This window comes from Chamaea fasciata, unplaced genomic scaffold, assembly GCF_029207755.1.
Source record: "Chamaea fasciata isolate MVZ Bird 193981 ecotype frontalis unplaced genomic scaffold, bChaFas1.0.hap1 SCAF_3, whole genome shotgun sequence".
Classification (NCBI taxonomy): domain Eukaryota; kingdom Metazoa; phylum Chordata; class Aves; order Passeriformes; family Sylviidae; genus Chamaea; species Chamaea fasciata.
In genome coordinates this window covers 2,260,209-2,277,737 of record NW_027094088.1, presented here as the reverse complement: position 1 = coordinate 2,277,737, position 17,529 = coordinate 2,260,209, and the positions used below count along the sequence as shown (strand labels likewise).

Sequence of the window (17,529 nt, the reverse complement as noted above, 5' to 3'; positions counted from 1 at the left end):
ATATATAAATAGCAACACTAAAACACCCCCCCCCCCAAACTGTTTTCTTTTGTAAGTTCCCCCTCAGCCAGCCTGAAAAACAGCAATTATGGGCTACTTTTAATAGTCTGATTTTTACCCTTCAGAACTGTGCTGTGGACTCAAAACCCCCCAAACCTTTCCAGAAAGATGAATTCACATATCCATTTTACAACACTATTTTAATTTACCTAACTGAACTGAGGGACTGAAGTCTTTATGGCCATAATGACTTTTTTTTCCAAAAGGACGACCATTGCCCAAGATAAGAGTAGAGACTCCAAATGCCAGTGTTTTCTTTGTCTTGGTGCATATTTGTGGCTCAGTAACTGTGCCTCGCCCACACTGATTAATCTGAAGAGGCAGAGCCTCCCAGCACAGCCTCTCTAATAACTGCAGAACCGTAAAACCCACTTGGAGGACTGTTCACCTTTTCCTTCATCCCTTTTCAGGATTTGCTAACCCTCAGCTAAATCAGGTTAAGATCTGGCTTTCCAAGCAAGCCTTTCTTTAGCTCCTGTTCCTGTGCCCATGCTCCTTGCACACAGGCAGGCACACCCACACCATTACCACGGATTATTACTGCTCTGCTGAATCCTATATATATAATCTTAATGCAGCACAGTAACCCCCTCAGCTGACTAATGTTCAGCACTATCTCATGGAAAAAAAAAGCTGGGCTACAAAGCCTTAAATTCATCACTAGCATAACTTGGTAGCGTGCAATGGGATGGCAAAAAAAGGGATTAATGCAGGTGGCAGGTTTGCTCAAGACTTGTTGGATCAACCAGTTCACCCACAACTACATCCTAAATCTGTTCATGAACACAAAGGCACATCTCTAATGCAAATGCAGGATTCAGACAGCCTGAGACCAAAGGCAAGGAAGAAAAGACCATGCCACTACATAAGGTCATTTTGAGAACTGCCCTCCCCTTAGTTTCATCCTTTATATTGTGTATTTTCTAATAAAAACTGGATTAAATAGTTGAATTGAAGCAAAGCCTGTTTTTAATTAAAGATTATACCAAACCCACAGCCTTTGAATAGTTTACCCACTGTACCTACATCATACAATCAAGTTTGCATTCAGACAGCAAAATATTTTACTGCCATCTCCACATTCAGAATACACAAACCAAGAAACTGAAAGGAAAACACACAGAGACCTTCCCAATGGAAATTTGAGCTCCTGATAAATAACTTTGCCTTCACGCTGCAATTCTGATGGATGAAAATTGCTGTATACATTATTTCCACATTTAAACAGCAGTGCTGCTGGCTAAGTATTCAATTTTTCTGCTTTTGCAAAGAATTCCATTAGGATCACTCTGTTTACAAACCACTCAGGATTCTTTCACTGCCACATCACAGTGACTCTCCCAGCCTCCCCATCACTGATCAAGTGTATTCAGTATCTTGTAAATGATCCCAGCTCACCTTTAGCCTAAGCTGAGATCTCAGTTTTCCCACCTATCTCAAGTGTCTAACACCTGCAGTATTTCTCCCTGCCCCCTTTGGGTTGCTGCAGCAAGTGCTTTTTAGATCTGCCAGCAATTCATTGATGCGAGTGATCCCCTCCTCCCTATCCTTCTTTAGGCTGGGTAATAGAAACTTTGTTCTCTTCCCTCTCACCAGATTTATCTTGCCTGCCACTATTTCTGCTTTTGCATCAAATAGCTGCAGAACTAAGTTTAATACACGGCAAACAAAATGCCATATTTTGTGTTTGGACCTCAGTGACACCCTCTGAAGTGACAGCAAGGAAGCTGAGCAAAATCTGAGTTTGATTTTACTAGGATTCTGCACTCAGAGTACCAGGACTGTCTGCTGGCTCGTGTTGACTCAGTTAATCTCCGTTTCTAACAGCAATTTAGCAAATTATGGCTCAGTGGATTATAAACAGAATTACTATTTCATCTTAAAGTATTCTTTTAATATTAAAAAGTTTCAACAGATCCTTCCGAAACTTAAAGCACTTACAAAATAACTACGGTTTTTAAGACTGAAAAACAAATGTAGCAATTGGCATTGCATGGCTAAGGAAACTATTGCAGCAGAGAAAACATGTCCAGCTCAACTTCCTCTCCAGTTTATTTGTGTAAAACACTCTGTCAGCTGTACTTCCTCACCGGCAGAGGAGGGAAAACATCACTTTAGATCCAAACAGTCACAAGTGACTGTAGCATAAAGAGAAGGAATGAAAAGAACTTGAAGTCTTAAAATTTGCTTTAGAATCTAATCAAACTACTGCATAACTTCATGGCAGACTAAGTAGGGAACTTCCAATTTAACTTGACTTTTATCTTTTGTTAAGGCAGACTTGGGGAGGAAAAACTTAATTTTCCTCTGAGGGTTCTGTTTTTATAGCCATCTACATTCAGAAGTGTTTTCTATTTGAAACCTATCATAAAATTACAGAAAACTGTAAGTGAAAATAAATATTTGAAACCTTCAGATTATCCCTTAATACTAATTAATTACTAGAAAAAAGGAATGATTTACTTGAACCATCTCCCCACCCCATTTCTTTCTCAGATTCTGGACAGTTTTTCAAGTGGCATGAGAAACAATTGAGATTAAATGCACTAATGACCTTTGCACTCCCCAATTTTACGGGTGAATAGGTAACAACAGATTTGTGCTTTCCACTTCAGAAATGGACCAACACATCCAGGTGATAAAGCAAGGTCCTGCACAGACACAAAAATCTGCCCGCAGGTTTACTTGGGAGCCTTTTTTTTTTCTTGGCTTGCGCAGTCTCTTTGAGGTTTGGAGCGTTAAGTCACTGCAGGGAACAGCAAGCAGGGAGAGAAAGGACTTGAGGCTCACAGCCCTTAACGTGACAAGAAATCAGTGCTAAGTCCCAAAAGCTCCATTCCATTTGCTGATGCTGGCAGAGCTCCAGCTGGCACAACCTTCTGAAAAGCCATTTCACCTGTCACTGGTAGGAAATGGGAAGAGGCAGGGCTGTCACCCAGCAAGGTCCTGAAAGAAAGGACTTACCTCATTTCCTTTTATTGCCAGAGAAGATCCAAACCTTTCAGACACATTTTACCACTGACATCCTTTACTGCTGCATGCTTCAAAAAGACAGAGCACACTCTAAACTACTCACATGGAATGACGTGAATAAAAAGAAGCTCGGAAGAAAATTCTGAACTGAAATCGTTGTTCTGAATTTCTTAAAAGTGTTATTAAATGCTGAACAAAAAAAAAAAAGTGTTTGTATGAATAGCCACAGATCTCAAAATGACTGTTAAAAAGGCTTAGGATGCAACTCATTAGGAATTAATGAACACTTAGCAACGAAAGCAGAAAACATAGGAGAGGTGGTTAAGAAATAAACCTATTTATGTCCCTCTTCCTGGAAACTACTAATTAGAAATAGCAGCAGCTTTAACAAATTACCAGTCCTCTGTTTGTGATGTTGCTATGCTGTGCAGCTTCCCCCAGTTAATACCTAACAGAGATTTATTTTTAAAGAACTTTTAAAAGAGTTAACTTCCCAGGAGTTTCAATACCCAAGACAGAATTCCACAGCTTGTGTTTCATCATGCTGTCTGCTCTAAGCGAATTACTGCAGCTATTTACAAATCAAATCATCATTTTTAATCAGATTTTGAAAACATTGATAGAGAATGGTGATGGAAAATTTTGGGAATCCCAGCTTATGGTCATACCGCTCTTTTACAAAAAGGCAACAGAGTGCCTCCCCAAAAGGCAATAAACAATGAACCAAAAGGAAAAACCATCACAGGCTCTGAAGTGTTCATGTTGGCTTATTCCTTTGATCAATTTATGTAAAGGATCACTTGCAATCATCCAAACAAATTCCTACAAGTCCCAGCACACCCTGCTCGTTTGTCTGGGGGAAGTATCAGTGCAAGATCCAAGCACAACGTTTCACGTCAGCCCATCTCACACAGCACAGTAAATCTCTCCTAAAAGGCAAACAAGGACTATTCAAATATTTGTTGTAGGCAGAAGCAGGAACCAGAAAAGAACTGTATGCACAAGAGCAGAACAAGACTGAGGAAAACCAAACAAAGCCTCACCTGAACTGAAGGTGACAGCTCTTGGGATTGCTTGCTGATAGTCCCCTGGCAAGACGCTAAAGCAACACTGTCAGTCTTGTGTAACACCGGGCCATCGCTCCTGCCAGACGAGTCTGTCCTATGTGACTGCCACGTCTCTTTCCTGTGATGAGATTCCCCAGGCTGCTCATCTCCAAAGGCAGCCCAAGAGCAGCTGTCTTTTTGTTCATCTCCAAAAGCATTCCAGTCTGCAGCCTGGCCACAACCTGCCGAACTGAAGTCAGCAAAGTCGTCCGAGTCCTGGAAAGCGACGCTCTCGTCTTGAGCTTTTGGCACTGAATCGAAGTCTCCAAATTCAGTATCGTCACCATCCTCTGCCTCAGTAGTATGCTGGAAGTCTAGTCCAGGAGTTTTACTGGTAGCATCACATTCTAAAGTGTCAGCAGCCTGATTTGGTTCAGCTCGGTCCAAACTTGCTGGTTGCTGAGAAAAAGTACTTGTGTCCCTGAATTCACCAAATTCCTCGTTAGGTTTGCTAGTATGTGCGGGCTGTTCAGAAGTTCTTTCTGAATCTAGAGCATTCCTGAAGGTGGGAGATGCACTGCTGGCTGAACCAAAGTCCCCAAACACGTCATCGTGTCTGTCACTGCAAGCTGAAGCCTCAGTGTTACTTCTATCATTCTTGAGATCTTCAGAAGCAGCCAGCTTTTCTCCTGCAGGATCACAGCTCAGGCTTTGGGTCTTGTCAACCTCGGTGTCTGTTGCTTTTGAAGAATCCTCAGGCCTCCTAAAATCTTTGCCATTCTCTATGTGATGTTGTCTTCTCCTCCCACTGTGCTCTCCATTCTCTGTAGTGCATATTGAACTTCCAGTTGTTTGAGACTTACTAGAAACTGCAAATTCCAGTGCTGAGGCACCCTGTTCACAAGTAATTTCTGAAATGCAAACCTCTCCTTCGCTGTGGGTGACTCTGTTTATTCTGTTATTCTCCTGAATGCTCACTGAGTCTCTTTCACTAAGAACACTGCATATTGTAGGCCCTGTTCCCTCTAAATGGATGGGGGTTTTGTTTGAGAAGGTAGCAAAATCTGCAACACCTTCACCTGAGCTAGGCATTGAGTTCAAATTCTGCTCAGTACTACGGGTGCTAACAGTTTTCAGTCCCTTTGAGTCACCAACACTGTCTAGATCTTCTGTTCCCTGAGGATTCACAGGGTCTGATGCTGCAAATCCGTTTGTTAGAATCTCTAGACATGGAAGTTTCTCACCATTACAAGCATCTCTTTGCTCATCCTGGCTCTCAACTGTTACACCAGTTCTAACCACACGAGAAGAAAAACCCTCTGATTTTCCAGTGTTGTCTCTTTGTTCCCCCCTTCTGTTTACATCTTCTAAAGCAGTACCTGAAGTTCTAAACTTAGATTTTTCTTTGATAGTACTCGTTGCTGACATATCAGAAAGCTCCTTGGTATGAGTAGGAAGCTCTGCAATGCAGTCTTTATCTTTACCATTTTTAACAGATGTGAAAGTTGCAATGCTAGCTACATTGTCAGAATAATCACGGAGTGGGATGAAATGATTTGTGGGTATAAACTCTTCCTTTGCATGACTGTAGTCCGGAGTATCAAAATCAGCAAAAGCTACGCCAGCAGTGCTCACACCAGAAAATCCTCCAAACTCATCTTCATCATCATCATCAGCTCCATTGTCAAGTGGTGGAGGGGACGAGGAGTACATTCGAATAATGTCTGGTTCCATTGTTTGGTTCTGCTTCAACATTAATGTATTTCTGTTCAAGGGAAAAACAGAGCTAGATTAGAACTTGGCTGGCTTTCCTGCTCTCATATAGCTCATTTTTACAGTTTCATGCCTCATTTTTAAAGTGCATATATAGGTCAATGTCTGTATTAGATAGCAGAAAGAAACACTCCCCAAACCCATTGGTTTCACAAGTGACAAAGAATCTATTGGGACAGTTCAAGTCCCTTCTAAGCTACTACATGATCAAACTGTCAGCAGACAGAGCTGAAATGATCCTCCCGAGCTGTTGTGCAACACACTGGCATAACTAAATTCAGTTTTAACTCATCAGGTCTCTACCTCCCATCAGAGGCAGCTCACAGAACTGCCAGTGGCCCTGGCCCATCTTTTGCCACACTCCTTCGTGTGCTCAGGTGTGTGACAGGAATGAAACCACACCATGAGCTTTGCCACAACAGCCATCCACAGAAGAGACCCTCAACAGCATCAAAGACCTCCAAAAGTGTTTCCAAAAGCTCTGAAATTGTGAAGGAGGGGAGGAAAGAACTGCTGTTAAAACCACTAGCTAGGATCTGCTGCCCTACTGTTTAAGTCTCTTTCTACCAGTCCATAGTTTCTGTTTGGCTGCTCTGTTCTCGGGATTTCCTACCCAGAGAAATGCTGCCACCAGCCTGCTTCTGTCTTAGGAACCAGCTGAGAAATGCCACCATGACGCCACCAGTAAAGCCTAGAGCCAAACACACTTCAGCCAAACTTCTTCTCAAAAGGAGAGACGGGCACGATTGTTCATAAAATATTTAAAGACAAATCACTAAACCACAGGGGGGAAAGAAAAAAGAAGAAAGTATTCCCATGGCCTAGAGAGAAACACATTAAGGACTTTCTCTGTCTTAACATTGCAAACCATTACAGGAACAAGCCAGGTATGGATGGAAAATTCCCTTTCCTAATGAATGATCTTGACTTTTTCAATGCTGTGTGCAATTAATAAAGCAATAACTACCAGTATGTATAGATTCACATCACTGAACTAGTTCATACCTTAAAACCCTTCAAAGAAGAGCTCTCTCCATTCCAAATGACACCTGACATGAATGAACTGTGACAACACTAAGCCTCACCTACAGAAAAAGAGTGGAAACAACCTATACATGTGAGCAAATATTTGAACTCCTAACCACCAGAATAAGTGCAGACTTGACAACACCAGTTATGCAACACAGATAAAATGCGATCCCAATGTCCAGTGTCTTTAGCAAACAGCACTGTAAAAGCACCAAAGGATAAAACAGCAACAAATGAAGCTCTGCAGTTCTTCTCAAGCACAACACACCAAGCCCTTGGTATTTGCCAGGAACCTGGCACCTTTGAGGTGACTAACACATTCACTGTTTCTTTTTGAAAGGGTAGTTTGCAGCTACAAAAGTACATCATGCTGATCAGATGAAACTATGAAGCAATTTGTAACATAACATGCAAACTGAAGAGAAGTGCAAAGGAATTTTGTTTAGAATAAAGCCTAAGTTGTCAACAAGCTCCCACAGAGGCTTACTCAGCACCAGCTGCTTAACAAGGTATTTGAGAGAGGAGCTCCACTCGCTCTAAACTTCTGAACTTTCCCATTAAAAGAAAAATTTGTCTCTGTGGTTCATCAAAAACCACGTGTTTTAAGATTTAATCTTTTCAGATTTATAGGCTCATACAGGTTGGTTTTCACCTGAGTTATTTGAAGGATCACATTCAGGTCTGAATTAGTAACTACACCACCTTACATTAGCGGATCTCATTTTGGCAAGACATGCCAAGTAAAATTAATTCTTAAGCTACACCAGCCATAGATCCATATACCATCCATCATAACAACTCTACCCTTTTTTTTGTTGACCAGTTACTGTATGACTGTTTTAACCTCAGCCAAAAATAAATCACAACTGAGCTGGGAACATCCTTGGAGGCAAGAATGATCTAAAACAACCCAAATGTGCAGTTTCAGAAAACAAACTGAATAATGTGAGAGGAGCAAGCATCACAATCACAGGGAATTTACCCACAAGACTCCTTTTCTTCCCAGTTAACATAAAAAAGGGGAGGCAAGGAACAAGAATAATAAGGATAAGCAGAGCACAAAGATAACTGCATGGGAGCTGAAGCAAACTGCCAAAGCCCAACTGAACACGTAGAAAGCTGTCTGACCATTTAAAAATCCTCTCTCCTGCGACTTCTGACACAGAGCAGAAGAAACTTCCTTCAATTTTTCATTTCAAAGCACTTTCAAAACATCACAGGGATGGTTTACGCAGCAGCAGCCCAGCAGCACAATGCTCCAGCTACGCTTCAAACACAGTTGCCAAAACAGGATCTGCGAGGAACATTAACTGTACATTTAAAAATCTGATCACACGTTTGATAGTCTGCAACGTGTTTAATCAGTTTAACCCACTGCACAACCAATTGTATGGACTTCTGTATAATTATTTGTTAAATTTCAGGTATTTCCAGATATGTCACTGCTGCATTTTAGAAGCCAAACAGGAAGAGCTCCAAAATGTATGAATCTGCATCATAAATGAGTGTAAGGCTACACTGACACAATTTAATTGTTGCATACACAGCTCAAACATGTTCAAAGTGTAGCAAGAAAAGGAAGAAAGCCATACTAGTATTCCCCCCCCCCTTGACTAATTAGTGATAAATTTTTAAAATGGGCATCATCCCAATTCTCCTCACAATATAAAACAGCATGGGAATTTCGTAGTCTTAATGTAGGCTTTTTCAGAAAGAATTTCACTATGGTCCCCTTTCACAACTTCCAAAAGTGTCCCATCTGCCAACCAGAAACCAAATTAGTTACTGTCCATTGAAACCTGTGGTGAAAACCCACAGGTCTGACAGAACAACTGCTTTGTTCCTTATTTCATTTAGTTAATCCCTGCTTTGTCTGGCATCTCAAATAGAGCTGGCTTCATCTTTTGTAGTCCTTTTGCCCAACTCAGACGTATTCTTGGGCAAGACATTCCCCTACATTATTTTGTAAACTTGGGTGTTTCAAGGGATGTTTACAGATGTGATTTAACCCGAAGTAGAATTTCTTAAATAAAAAAGAAACCTCCCATTTTTCGGTATATAATAATAAGGACTGCGATTTGAAGGAAATTAGAACAGTTTTGGCTTGTGTAACAGAGCACAACATGTCTAACTTCTGTGACTTGTAATAAGCAACAGCCCAGGTTTCTGGCATCAGACCTTACACCTCGAGGTGAGGAATGTGACACAGTTAAAGTGTTCATGTTTAGGAGATTGCTTTAGTCACAAACAGATTTATGTTGACAAATGCCAGTAAAATCTGCAGATCTCAACAGTTTAAGACTAGACTGAAGACAGATTTCCATCAATTGCTCGTGGCATGAGGCTGTACCAACATTTTCTAGGAAAAAAAAGAGCCACTTTCTGCATTTCTGTCTTTTATCTATTTGCTTGTTGGGGTTTTTTTTAAACTGGAAATGCTAGTTCTTGCATCCATGTGTTTCTTTATATCCACATTCTAACATTCATTATCAAGGAATTTCTCAAAGAGGTTTCAGTACCACAAACAGGAGACCACTGTTTAAGTCACACTAGAAATGTAATTCAACAATACACTCACCAGCACATAATGACACTGTATTCCAAAGGAAAAAAAAAATTTGCTGATTAATTTATGATGATTCAAGGTTCAAACCTTTTCTCTCAAGTCACAACCATTTAAGAATGTAATTTGAATTAATTTGAAACATGAAAAGAAGAGAGAAAACAGGAATCAGAAACGCTAGAAAAATTTTGATAGGCAAGGAAAGAGAAAATGCATTTCCTCCTTTTATGATCACTAACTAGGCCTTCAAACCATTTACAACAAAACCAGGCTATCTTGTTATTTGTTTGCAATAAACAGGGAACAGGACGTGCTTTCCTCTCACACAGATCACATCCTCGCTCGCTACCTTTTTGCAGAGTAACAGCAACAATTTTTAACAAAGGCCAGGCAGCAAAGAGAACAATGCAATTACACTACACAAAAGCAGGTATAAATAGTTCCTTCTCCGTGTTTCTTCTAAGGCAAAACTTGAAACAGCATCTTTGGCTCTTACATAAGACCTAAAAAATCGGGAGGTCTCAAGGAGTATCTCTAGAGAAATACTTGAGGCGTGTAAATTCAAAAGAAACCCCTTGTAGAGCAGAATGTTTCCTACAACTGGAGAGGAAGCAAAGCAATGAATAAACCTCTCAGCTGCGGATTATGCTGAAGAAAAGCTGAGTCAAGCAAACCATCTCCTCAAAGCACGCAGGCAACACAATAATCAGAAGTGGCACAATCAAGATCTCCACGGCAGAAATTACAAGGTGACTGAAATACCTCACAGATACGTAAAATCTTACAGCAAAAGCCTTGCAAAGGCAAGGAGATGGATTCAAGGCATCAGCTGCCAGCATCTGATCTTTCCAAGAACATTTAACTCTTCCTGCAAGGGAATTCCTCTAGCAAATGCCAAAAATACCACATGCAATGACCAGATTTAGACTTCTTATTACAGCTTCCAGTAGGAAAAGCTCTCCTTTTCCATCATCCCTTTGCCTTTTCTTTGGCTTATGAACAACGGAAACCAGATTCCCAGTCTCTCTGCACCTGAGAATTTCTATTTCTAGAATGGTGGTTGTAAATGAGGAGAGCCTGCCTGTTAGAACAGCATTTCTACAACCCAAATCCACTCTCTCTCTAGAGAGAGAGTGTGTCTGGCCAGGCTGAAGTCAATATGTTCTTAAATTGGTTTAATAAGCTGACTTTTATTTTTGGAAATAGTTACCAGCAAACAAAATACAGCAGGAAAATATTTACTTCATAAAGCCTCCAAGAAATCAATGATTTCGATTTTGAACTTAACGCTGCTAGAGCCAGGAGGTCCATTACCCAAAGCAGGAGTTTCAGAGCACCTTTTCTTGGACATGTTATTATTTGAGGAAAACAATGTTCTCCACGTTCCAGTAAAGCAAAAATATCCAATCCTTATTTCTCACTACCCAGCATCTGGAATTAATCAATTCCACTGTACATTGCTGTGGTTTCAAACACTGAATTTGCTGGACACCTTCTATTACAGAGTGTTGTGTGTATAATGAACATTAAAGTAACAGAACTCGGGAGAGTTTCACGAAGGATCTGTCGCTAATTTCAGGCAGCTCATTCTTCCTGTCCTCCTCAGGCGGGCATCAAACACCAGGCACCCCCAGACAACCCAGCCCATGCAATATTCAAAACTCTTTGACAGTGCTGCTCTTCCTCTCATCACTGACAATGCAGGAAGACCAAGTTAGGTGGCATAAATGTGAGATTTAATCAGATCTTAGATATGAGCATTTTCATTTTAAATGTTGTTACACTCTACAAAGAAGCAAACATGTATTTTCAGTATTGCTTCTTCACTTCTCCCTGTTTAATTTTGGCTTAGCTGAGGAATCAGAGGAGCTGTTGGAAAATATGAATCTAAATGTTCGGTTGGTTCATTAAACTCTTTTTTTTTTTTTAAACTAAGAATAGCATTACTTTCCAAACCTAAAAGACCAGGTTATCCTCAAAGTTACTACAAGCAAAAAAATGTTGGAACTCAAAATCTGCTGATGTGCTGCAGATGAAGATGCTGCCTGTAAATCTGTAAACAGACAGTGGGGAAAATGTTGTAAGAAGAAGCACATCTTAAATTCAAACACAACTGGCTGGGACAGTCAATCAGGTTACAATCTGACTCTGTGGAATGCAATATTTGTGTCCAACACACAGCAGGCAGCCACACAGGGTGTAAAGACAGATGTCACAAGTAACAACAACTGAGATATTTTCATTCTTACCATCTCCTAAATTCCTTTTTAAAACAGTGCTCAACTCAGCAAGAAATCTATTTCTGGGTGTCACCCTCCAACATGCTAGCTGGGAATGTGTTCTAAATTAGGATAAAAAGATGCTAGATTAGAAAGTATTAGGACTAGATTACCTAGGGTCAACTCTTCTCAGAGACTTCCTCCCAGACCAGCATGATCTCCATCCATCACACAGGAACCCCTCAAACTCCACACAGAAGCCCCTCAAACTTCTTCACACAGAAACCCCTCAAATTCCACACAGACCAGAGCAAAGAGAAGATCAGGACTGATCCACAGGGCTGCACTCTCCTGTGACAGGTTCTCTCTCAGCCTGGCAGAGGAAATACAGCTGACCAAGGAAAACAATCACAGGTCTCCTTCCCATTACTGCAAACGGACTTGCTGCTTGTTTTTCAGTGAGCAGCCTTACATTATTCATCTTTTATCCCACCTACAGACATTACCTCATATTCAAAAACACAACACAGGAGGGACACCTAATACTCCAAAGAATAAAATCTATTTTCCATCCCTTATCAATAGACAGATGACCTTGAGGTTTCACATTTCTTTCACCCCACTTCCAAACACACTCAGGTGAGGAGAGGATTTGCCCTTCCCTGTGGTTCTCCCAACACAGGACTGTCTGATTTGAAAAAATCCAAATTATTTGCTTTACACAAGCAGATTTCTTAGCTCACCTTGCAAGTGACACCAGGACAGAAATACTCCTTGCAATTGAAAACTTTAATTGCTAAAGACATTAGCATGAAAGAAAGTCTACTGAAAATGAGACTGTCAGTTTTCAAACAAGGGTTTTTTTTTTCTCTGTGTGTGTGTGTGCAATAGCAACAGCTTACTCAGTGTGGCTTTTTTTTTGCACAAAGGAGAAAAATCTAACAGACAAAATTCCTAACACCCAGCAATGAGCGGGCTCTAAGACACTTCTCTGACTATCCAGAAAAAAATTATCAGTATTTTGAATCCCCGTGAAAGGGTGAGCATGTCACCGAGCTGAAACGTTCACAAAGGAGCAGTTTAAGTTGTCAAACAGCACAATAGCACAGAAAGGAATGAACGTTCTGTCGAGGCAGATAATGGTATCTGCAAGGAGATTATGCCGCTGAGTGTAGTGAAAACAACTCGGTGGAGCATCAGTTTCTTCACTGCTGGATTTCCAGCAGATACCACCACAGATCTGCAAGGACAGCTCCATGAATATTTCAAGAGGAACAGGCAGAGTTGACCGAGGTCCATCTAAGCTGCTCTGTTATTTCCACCGTGAAAGACAAGTCTTTCCAAAGTACCGAAAGTTTCAGAGTATTACTTTGGGTGATTAAGGTGTTAAAAAGCTCCTGTTAGCTTAGCAAGACACTGGTGAGTTTTTTTAAGTAGAAATCACACAGAGCCTTCATCACCAGCAGCGTGTAACACAAATATTCACCGTGTGAACTCCAAATTTTATAGTCTATTAAATCCTTTAGTAAACAAAAAACCGTGATCTGAGCAAAAACAAAGCACATTAAAAAAACAAACAAACAAAAACAAACTGAGGCTGAGCTCATTCAACTGCTTACTTATAAACAAATTAAGGAAGTAAAAAACAAGAGGTCATACTTTCACATGACCTTAAAAGGTCACCCAATGTGTACTTTACGCAACTATCACGCAGAATAAAAACACCAGAGCTACTTGAGCTTTCCTACGTATTTTTAAGTCTCATTCTCACATTCAGGCTATTTGTTCTCATTGATGTGACTGTTTAAAAGAAACAAAATAAGCTCTCAGTGGTCACAGGTACTCCAACTCTTCCCCAGGCTCTCACAATTAATGTTACACTCCTCCAGCTTCAGGAGAAACTGCTACCTGTGCATTGCACGAGCAAATCTCTGCCCGTGCTGACAATACAACAGCACATTTTGATTTTTAAAGTAGGCTAATTGCCTTTCCAAGCCTAGTTCGTACGTCCAGAGAGTAAAACAAGGAGGAAATACTTTTAATTTTGTTCAATTCTCCAAGGACCGATCCAGCTAAAAGGCAGCATCCATCAAACTCACTTCAACCACGGACTCAACCAGCTGAAATGTGAGTTCTAATGAAGCACGTTGGGCTCTAAACCACGCACGGAAACAAAACTTGTGACACCAACCCAGCACAGCTCCTGTCAACAGCGTTTCTCTACTCACTCCAGTCATTTACGAACAGATGTTTGCTTAAGGAGCATTAAGCTGCCGAAGGCTTCCATGTCTGTGCCGAGGCTGGAAGGAAGGGGCTGTCACCATTAAGAGGCGAATTTACCGACACTTCGAAAGAGATCCCCAGGTTTAATCGTTGTTTTTAAGGCGCCGTCTTCTCTAGAGAAAAAAAATTCCATTTTGGTTCATCAAGCAGCCACTTTTTCACGGCAAACTGAAGAGCCAGCCCCTTAATAAAGCATTGGAGCGATTCCGCCCCGTTTTGGAATTACAAAAAATAAAAATGAAAATGAAAAAAAAAAAATCCTTAAATTATGGTAACTCTGTTCAGCCTGCCGCGTCCAGATGCATTTAGAAACCGACACGCTTCACGCCCCCCGAAAGAGAAAGCTCGTCAGGAAAAAAACCAAACACACAGGACAGACACCTCAACTTCTTGCACCACCACATCCCCGAGCCCTCTCCCAAGCTGCGGCGCCGCCGAAGCTCAGGGAAAGGCGGGCCCCGCCGCAGGACGAAGCCGAACCGCCGCTCCGGGACCGGCCCGGGGATCACCCGGGCTTCACCCCCGCCCTGCCCGGCCCGGCCCGGCCCGGCCCCGCGGCCCAACGGGAAGGACGGCGCTGCCCCCACAGGCCCCGCCGCCCTCCGCGGGCATCGCCGAGCGCTCCCCGGCGCCTTCCCGCGGCCAGGCCCGGCGGGAAGGGGAATGGGAACGGGAACCAGCCGCTTTCCCCTCCACCCGCCGTCTCTTACCTGCGGGCTGCGCGGGGGGCGGCGGGGCCCGGGCGGGCATGGCGGCGGGCGGGGGAGGGGGGAAGGGAAAGAGGGAAAGAAGGGGGGGAGAGGGGCCGCGGCCGAGGTTATCTGCGGCCTCCCGCGGCAACCGCCATGGAGAGGGGGGGAGAGCCCCTGTGGGCGACAGGAACCGCGTCGTCTGCGGCCCGGCCCCCTCCGGCCGCCGCCTCCCTCCCGCCCGCCGCCGCCGCCGCCCACCGCGCTCCCGGCGCGCACCGCGCCGCCGCCGCCGCCCGCGTCACGTCCGGCCCCTCCGCCGGGAGCGAGCCCGCGGGGAAAGCGCTGAGGGCGGCGGCGGAGCGCCGCTGTGTGTGGTGTTAAACGCAGAATCCCGGGGCGCGCTGGGGTTGGAAGGGAGCCCAAGCGAGCGCGCGTTAAAATCGTAAAGGACGGAGTTTGAAAGAGCGGTGTTTTAAGTGCGAAGGCTGCCGCACGCTCCCGTCCTGTCCGCACGTACGGTCCTGTGGCCGTGGGTAACTGGGCTCCGCGCAGCGGTCACAGCAGCCCGGTGGCAAATTGCGCTAATAAAATAGAGAGCAAAGCGTAATGTTAGGGCTTTGATTATTTTTTTTTTTTTAGGTTGGGAAAGACCTCTGAGGTCAGCCAGCCCAGCCTGTGGACGCCACGGTGTCAGTCAGACCGTGGCTCCACATCCAGTCTTTCCTTGAGCACCTCCAGGGACGGTGACTCCGCCACCTCCCCGGGCAGCCCATTCCGGCGCTTAATCACCTTTTCTGTGGAGAAACTTCTCCCAGTATCCAAACTAAACCTTCTCTTGCTTACGATTTGTCCTGTCGCTGGTTGCCTGAGAGAAGAGGCCGACCCCAACCTGGCTACAGCCGCCTGTCAGTGAGATATAGAGGGCAATAAATTCACCCCAGAGCTTTTGTTCCTCCAGAGATACCCACCATGTTTAAACACGCAGTAGTTTGGCTGAAAAAGGCTTAAAACGAGGCCATTCATAGAACTTTTCACGTTTCGGAGTGGTTCGTGGAATAAAAATACCTCGAATGCGTTTCAGGGTAATTATGATTATTCTGCTAATTTAATCAAGAGAAGGCTTTTGTGAAGCAGGGGGGAATTTATATTGTTAATGCAATGTTTCTGCGACGTTCTGAATCCTGTTACAATAGCTGAGGCTAGTCATGGATGACTATTAATGAGGCTCTATTACTTCGCCTCCTGGTGGCTGTTCTTTTTTTTCCAGCTTGGTGTCAGAAAACTCAGAGCGAAGCTTGTGCTGACCCGGCAGGACAGAAGGAGAAGCCTGAGGGCACAGAAAATAGGGTAAATTAGCCCTCAATGCTCTTTGACCTCCGCCCAGTGTACAACAATGTGATTTACAAATCGTAGCGGTGTAGAGAACGGTGTCATTTGAATGATACATGAAATAAACATGCTGCCTGTAAACTCCCCAGGCAGCAACATAAGCCCCAATGTTGCCCGAAAAAAATCAGATTTTTTTTTACCTAGTGCAACAAGCCAAGGATGCACAAGCCCGAGTCCTCTGTGGTATTCCACAAATCAAGCACACCACTATAAAAACATCTACTTTTTATGCATTTTAGCAAACAAAGGAATTAGTGTTCATCGGCTACAAGTTACATAGTTCTCTTACTAATTAATATTCTCTCCTCTATTGTTTTATGACTCTCACTTCTCATGCTAATTAGTCTGCATGCTCAGGCTTTCTCTTGGTCCGAGGTGGGTTCTCAGCTGGTGGCTGGGATCTGTCCCTGCTGTAATTACCTTTTACCCAGGCAGAGCTGATTCAGCACAGTCGCTGAGTTCTCTCTATTGGTTTCTTCCTTATCTTGGGACTTCTGCTAAATGTCCTTGGGGCCCATAAATTCTGCATTTTTTGTGTCCACTATCAGTGGTACATCCTTCTTCCCGAGCCTAGTTAACCTCCCCCTGGGTCTGAGATCATTCGAGCATGTTCAGCCCTAAACCTTAAGAAGGCAATTCTACCCACAAATAATTTGTTTTTCTAACACCTGTATGTCGCTTAGAACTTGTTAGCTGCTCTCTGTACAATGGATTAAATCTCCCTTCTCCTTGATTTGGCTTCAAAGTATATAAAGAGCAAACATTAAAGAACACCCTTTCTTGAGAAGATGTTACATGTTACACATTTTGCAACGCTGGCAACCTAAAGAAAAACAAAGTAGTAAACCCCTTCCTGTGCAAAAGCCCAAAGTCACAGCACAATCATGTGCTCAGAAAAAGATCCAGAAAGATAAACTGTGTCAGTAATCGGGTTCTAGATGAGAAGGAAATTTGTTAGCTAAAATTTCCAGATGATTTGAAGAAGTGACTCATATCCTAAGCCAGGAAAAAAGGCAGAAAATTCCTCCAAATAGTCCTTGCCAGTCTGACGTGGTAAAATTTTCCTTCTCTCTCTTGGTGGCATTCAGAAGTTTCCAGGACCAGACGCGTTAATCAGTATGAGGTTGTGAGTCCACGAAATTCACTTCACTTGAATGCAAGATCAGATGAGAGGTAAGCATGCCACATAAAAAATTGAAGGCAATATTCACTTAGGTAGAGTGTGAATGATTGACAAGATGTGTGGGATTTCTCCAGTCGTTCCTGCATCAGCTTTGCTGGTTGAAGGAGATTACATTTGCTTGTGAAGGCAGACTGACTCTTCATAATAGCATTAGCCATATCATGAATTAGCTCTGTGAAACAGAATCCATGGGCTACAGCAGTAATTCCAAGGTTATATTTTTAATACATGAAAGTTTCCTTTACAGAATTGCCTGGGTTGTAAACACTGTATCTTGTTTGGAGATGAATCTAGCGTGGTGTTCTATCCATTTTCAAAT

The 17,529-nt window shown here is 42.9% G+C and overlaps 1 protein-coding gene across 4 annotated transcripts in view; it reads right to left on the bottom strand.

Annotated features, from left to right (window-relative positions):
* The window catches only part of AFTPH (aftiphilin), a 40,967-nt gene extending 26,097 nt beyond the window's left edge, over positions 1 to 14,870 (bottom strand). Inside the window, exons 1-3 of one of the 4 annotated variants that reach the window (XM_066177728.1) lie at positions 14,657 to 14,868; positions 13,892 to 14,059; positions 4,077 to 5,844 (exon numbers count right to left, since the gene is read on the bottom strand). In XM_066177728.1, the coding sequence (XP_066033825.1) occupies positions 4,077 to 5,834 (1,758 nt within the window). In that variant the 5' untranslated portion in view covers positions 5,835 to 5,844; positions 13,892 to 14,059; positions 14,657 to 14,868. Of the gene's footprint in view, positions 1 to 4,076; positions 5,845 to 13,891; positions 14,060 to 14,656 lie in introns of all 4 variants that reach the window. The other 3 variants (XM_066177730.1, XM_066177727.1, XM_066177729.1) reach the window with 3 other exon arrangements.
* Between the last annotated feature and the right edge of the window lie 2,659 nt (positions 14,871 to 17,529).